Source organism: Podarcis raffonei, chromosome 4, assembly GCF_027172205.1.
Source record: "Podarcis raffonei isolate rPodRaf1 chromosome 4, rPodRaf1.pri, whole genome shotgun sequence".
Taxonomy (NCBI): Eukaryota; Metazoa; Chordata; class Lepidosauria; order Squamata; family Lacertidae; genus Podarcis; species Podarcis raffonei.
This window is the reverse complement of record NC_070605.1, coordinates 35,115,210-35,121,209: the sequence shown is the minus strand read 5'-3', so window position 1 is coordinate 35,121,209 and position 6,000 is coordinate 35,115,210. Positions and strand designations below refer to the sequence as shown.

Genomic DNA, 6,000 nt, shown 5'->3' with positions numbered 1-6,000 from the left:
TTGCATGCACTACCAACATAAATTATTGTTTATGGCTTCATGTAGGATTCTAAACCACTGACTGTTCGGAACAAACATCTTCAGTTCTGGAATTGTTCAGAAGAAGATTCACCAGTGGCCACCAATTCAGCCACTTCAAAATTTCAGAGACATTTTAACTAATTCATGTAGAAACACACAAGTTTCCTATTACAAGATGTTGGGGTTTTAGAGCAGAGCAACTGCTTTAGCTTCAGCAATAATGCAATTATTTTAAAAACTCAGCTACTCTCAAACCACTTTTTAACAGTACCAGTGAGAAGACTCAGACCATCAAAATCAAACTTTCCATGTTGTGAGTGGACCATTATATTTACTGTCCCTATCACACCTGTGTCGCCTTAACCCATAATTCTCCTTGGAAAGGCCAATGTTTGTATCCATCCAAGCTGGATTAAGTAGCATAAATGACTTCTAGCATTTCTGCCATCCTGGAGCTGGATGAAGATTCATTCATGGACCTCTCTTTTAACACCTCTCTTTTTCACTCACAAATTTGACAGAGGGCTTTGTATATGCCCCACTTCCAAAACCTAGACCTTTGAAAGTCTACGATGGTGCTAAGTGATCACATGGAGACAAAGCAAATTGGGGGTGGGCGTGGAAAGAAGAACATGAAGAAAAAGAAACCAGCAACTGAAAACTCCATGTTGTATCATTTTTATAGATCTCCAACACTATTCGCGGAAGGTTGCGTTTCTTCCATTATTCAATAAATCCACACGTCAGTTAACTCTGATGGTTGTTTGCTGGTCAAGTATCAACAAGGCAGAGGCATCCTTCAGCGTTTTCAACACTTGGGGGTTATGCACAACGTGTCTTCTTCAATCCTCTTCTTAAATAACTTGGCAGATATCTTATTAAAAAATAAGAATCCAAATAAAAAATGAGTCCACGTCCCACTCCAGATCAGTCTGGTGGTGAATAGTGATTATTCTTTCATATTTATTTTTCTGTGAGATTGACCACAATGCTGCGGTCCACAAGTTCCTTCAGAAACCTTTGTTCAGCAGAAATATCATGGTATTCATTCTGTGCAAAACAAAAATAACAGAGAATTTTGTAATCTTTTTAAAAAAGTGAAAAGGGGGTATCTGTATCTTAATCCTGGGGCCCTATCAGGGGAACATTATGTACCCTAAATCTCACTGAAATAAATGGGATTCTAAACAAGGGTCCTTGATTTTTAACTAGACTCGGTAGCCAAGTCAAAAATGATGGTGCCACTTCCCTGAACTTGCTTGCTAGTCTTGCCACTGCACAGCTAACGTGCTTCAGGTGCTTCTGAGCAAGGAAATGGGAAACCTGAACAACTGCTCAGCCAAGTAAGCTCCTCACCTCCCTTTCATGCCCACCTCTGCAGCTCCAAGGGAGGAAGGCTGGGGCTTGGTATGCTTACAAGGGGGCAGACACATCCTTGCCATGGTCAGCAAAAATGGTGGAAGATTGTCCCTAAGTGACAACTTAAGAAAGCCCCTTTATGTAAATTGCAACTTTAACAGAGAAAGCTTTCTCAGGTTGAAGTGCTGCAGACCACCATCCAGTTCCCTTAGGTTAGTTGACAGCCTTTTCAAATGAGGGTCCCTACCAGAAAAACATACAGCTGGTGGTTTGTCTGTAAGCAAAACAAGGCATGAGCCTGGGTTTGGACGACATGCTAAGCCAAAGGACTAAAGGAGGAGCAAAGGGATCCCAATCTCCTCTCCAGGAACCCACAAACCCATGCTAAGCCATGTTTCACTTTGCCTTATGCACCAACTGAGCCCAACCATACATTAGAAATACAGGGTTAAAGCCAATGGCGGCTTTGCGCTGGTGGAAAGCATTTTCACTCACACAAGATGGAGCAACCCATTGCAGCCCCTTGAAACCGAAATATCCTACAACTGGGGTGGGGCGTTGAAACAATATGTACAGAGGACTGGAAGGGGTTCTGCGAAAATCAGGCACCCTCTCTTTCTGCTAGCACCAACCCACTATTTGATAGAATCCAATCAAAATTAAAATAAAATGGAATAAGCAAAACATGCATGCTAAGAAGGAAGTAGCACTTTACCTGGATCATCAGAGACATGGTGTCATGACCATAGTAGTGCAAAGAACTGTTTCGGTCCTCAAAGTTGTACCTGAAGCCTGCCAGGTGAACTTCACTGCATATATGAAATGCAAAAGCAATGGCAATTAACCCTGTGGTGGGATGCTTGGGTTTCTAAAAAAGCAAAACAAAGCACAAAAATACAAGCTGCATAAAACCAAAAGCATTTTATCTACAAACACACTCATCACACGAACACAATGTGTTAGTGTTTGGCAGTGCTATTTTTCTAGAAAAAGAGGTGCCAGAACTCACCATGAACGCCTATTTTTAATGGCTATGGTGTCCATCTGAGAGGTTCCAGAACTGAGTTCTGGTCTGGCGAGTTCTGGCTAAAAAAACAGCCCTGGTGTTTGGTTACTTATTAAGGAGAAAGAAATGTTTTGCCTAAATTAAAAACTTTCATTTCAAGCTTCAGAGAACTAAAAGCCAGATTCAAAATACTTTGCAGCCTATATTATAGTCAAACCAGGGACTCAGCTACACTGGCAAAGAAAAAACATCAGATGGCGCTGTGGAGTTCTGTTTTTGCTAACCTGATTTCTCATACAAAGTTTGCAATGTGTTTAACTGAAACGCCGCTTTGATATGTCTAGATCCAGCCCAGGATTATACCATTATTAGGAGCATCTAATATTAGGAACCTCTTGAATTTCACAAAACAGCAAGGAAGCTTTTAGGTTCTCCAGAATTCACCTTCTGGCTGGATATTAAACAAAAGAACAAAAGGGTCTGCTTGGCCATCTAGTATAAAGGAGGAGTCCTGGAAAACTCAGATGCTTGCACACTACTTTATGACATCTGAATTGATCCTAATAAAGGCATTACCCAATTGTGGGTTTATGTGTCTCCTTTCTATAGCACAGGCTTCCTGTGGCATTGGCTGTGTTACAGAGTTCCTCACAGGAAACTCCAAAGCCAAATGGTATTTCAAGGTGCTTGTGCATCATCATCATCATCATCATCATCTGGTTTGATAATAGCCCTAATCGGTTATCCTAAAAAATCTTGAAATACAGCACAGAAGGAAGGAAAACAAACATGCTGACTTCGTACAGGCTCACCATGTGACTTAGGGTTTATACAGCCTGCAACTCATGTAGAATGGCAGGGACAGTAATAGTTCTCCTGAAATGAGCAGTGTGAAATAATACTTACCACGTGTTTGGAGAACCTTGTAGGCAAGTGGAGCAGTTCATAGGCTGTTTTCCTGGTAATGGCAGGATCAAGGATTCTGATTTGGTGGGATTTATATATCATTTGTGTTGCTGGTTTTTTCCAGAAGGCATTTGTTCTCTGTGGAACAAAGAGCTTGCATTTAGCATTTAAAACTGTACCTCTGTTACATTTTGGCAAATCACATTACTGGAAGGGAAATTATCTTGACGAGGTCACACATCACTGAGAGGGGAGATGTAAGGGAAAGAAACCACACACTGCCTCACCCTGAAAGAAGCCGCCCCAGTTGTAAATACTCAGTCACTTTGAGTTCCTGAATGCATTCTGTGTCATGGGGCAACATTTATGGGAAAGGGAAATGACTGAATAACGAATTTCCTAAATGTGAAAACAATAAGATGATAATTCTTTTTCATGGCTAGATAACAAGAAAACTGTATAACAGAACTGGCAAGAAATTTAAAACATTGTGCTGGGAATTTGTGGGAGAAACACAAGTTTTCAGAATAGATGGTGTCAAGGTCAAGAGGAGTCACTGAAAGATAGCCTTTCCTATTACAACATAATTCACATATTTTTGGCACCTTCTTAAAAGCTATATATCTGGCTAAACTAGATGTAAGTGATTACAACAACCTTTCAGATCCTAAGAAAAAATGCAACACAATTGGTTTATTTTTTCCACTTCGAGGAATGAACTGATCGGAGCTTCAGTGAATATACTGAATAGCAGCTTGATGAAAAGCTAATACCTGTAGCTTCATCTGCCTGCTGACTTTGATGCAGAGTAGATTCTATTTATCAGACAGATCTACGGTTTCTGGTAATATCCCTTTGCCCAGAGACTGGAGGGGTTGGGAAAAGGGGTTTCCATTTTCAAAGAAGCGCTACATTTTGACACACAGTCAGGCCTGATGTTTTGATTACAGATGAGGATTTTGATCACTGCCATTTTTAAGTGAGCATGTGGGTGAGGAACAAATATACAAGGAATGTAAGTATTTTCTGAGAAAGGAAACAGTTGGACAAGGACAGAACAAGAACATCTTAAATCTGCCAAACTCAAAGACGAAAGGCAGACTCCTATAGCATGGTGCCGTTATAGACAATGGGCACAGATTGAAGGCGTATTGATGAAGGTTTTGTTCCAGCATTATGCCGTTGGGAAGGGGAAGAAAGAGAGCTCTTGTGCTTGAGTCCTGCTTGCTGGTTTCCTACAAACATATGGGACTAGATGGTACATTGGCTTGATCCAACAGGCTGTTCTTATGTTTGTTGTGGTCTTTTCAGTGCTAGGTGAAGACATTTTTAAATCACCCAGGCCTTTGAAACATGTGTTGTAAAACAAACACTAGGCCTTTATTGTTTATAGTAGGTGTTAAATAAACCTTTATATTCCTGCTCTTTTAGTGGAGTTTTAAGCTAAGCTATAGTTTTATTTGGTCTCTGTGGGCAAAAGTTATATAACATTTTGAATTTGTTGTTGCTTTAATTAATGCATTTTGTATTTTTTTAAAAAAAGTATGAGAACTTTATATTTTATTTTGTAAGGGCATTTTATTGATGAGAAGCCATGTACATTTCATTATCAACATCATTTTCAACAATGTATGCATACTAACAAATAAAATAAAACTGGCTTACTATTAAACGCTGGCCACTTAGCAGATCCCAAAGCCATTTTAAGTCATGGGTCTTGAAGACAACAAGAACTGCAGTTGTGTTAGGGTCATAATGAATTGGATCTGAAAAACTGGACTCTGGATAAAAGAGCCGGAATGTTGTCTTTCGTCCAACGTCTTCTTCATAGCCTGCAACAGGTCCATTATTCATTCTGTTGAAGAACATTAAAAAAAGAATTGGTTATACAAAACTAAATCCCATTTTTCTGCAATACAGCTTCATGCCTACACAGATGCCCAGTTCCCATTTAACACCAAGCCAAACCATGGCTTAATAAGAATGGGGAAGCATGCAAGTTGTAGCCCAGGTGCTCCAGCCCTGTTCCTGCTTCTGCCATGCTACCTGCCACTAAGACACATATCCCCATCCCCACACAAAACAGATCACACATCCACATACACTCATACCTCAGGTTACTGACGCTTCAGGTTGTGTGTTTTCAGGTTGTGCACCGCGCTGAGCCCGGAAGTATCAGAACGGGTTACTTCCGGGTTTCGGCGCTCGTGCATGCACAGAAGCACTAAATTGCGCTTTGTGCATGCACAGAAGCCGTGCACAGACGGGTTGCGAAAGTGCCTCCCGCACAGATCACGTTCACAACCCGAGCGTCCACTGTACCTAAAACAGGCAAAACTAGGATGGAAAAAAATGGTCAAATCACCATAGGCCGCCATCCCCCAAACTTATCAGGCAGGGCCCTTTCCAAAGAATTTTAGAGGGAGACCAGAAGACAAAGCATTGGCCTCCAGCTGCCCATTCCTCTTCTGTCCCTATGGAGAACATTTCTGTGCACACCTGGGTACAGTGGCATTCTAGGGAAAGGAAGGGAAGAGGGCAGGGTGGGTGGAAACCTCCACTTCTCTTTCTAGGCCAGCACTGATGAAAATAAGGCCACTTCTTTTACTATAAAAAAAAACCCCCACCCAACACCATTTTTTAAAAAAATGGGTCAGGGCTGCCACAGTGTTAACAGGAGCAACGTTGGGCAATGTAACAATACTCCT

At 41.2% G+C, this 6,000-nt stretch overlaps 1 protein-coding gene across 2 annotated transcripts in view; it reads right to left on the bottom strand.

Annotated features, from left to right (window-relative positions):
- Positions 1 to 332: 332 nt before the first annotated feature.
- ST3GAL6 (ST3 beta-galactoside alpha-2,3-sialyltransferase 6) overlaps positions 333 to 6,000 on the bottom strand; it is a 43,528-nt gene continuing 37,860 nt past the window's right edge. For both annotated transcript variants that reach the window (XM_053386177.1, XM_053386178.1), the window contains 4 exons: positions 4,958 to 5,147; positions 3,293 to 3,430; positions 2,096 to 2,248; positions 333 to 1,071 (listed from right to left, as the gene is read on the bottom strand). In XM_053386177.1, the coding sequence (XP_053242152.1) occupies positions 985 to 1,071; positions 2,096 to 2,248; positions 3,293 to 3,430; positions 4,958 to 5,147 (568 nt within the window). In that variant the 3' untranslated portion in view covers positions 333 to 984. The remainder of the gene's footprint in view (positions 1,072 to 2,095; positions 2,249 to 3,292; positions 3,431 to 4,957; positions 5,148 to 6,000) is intronic.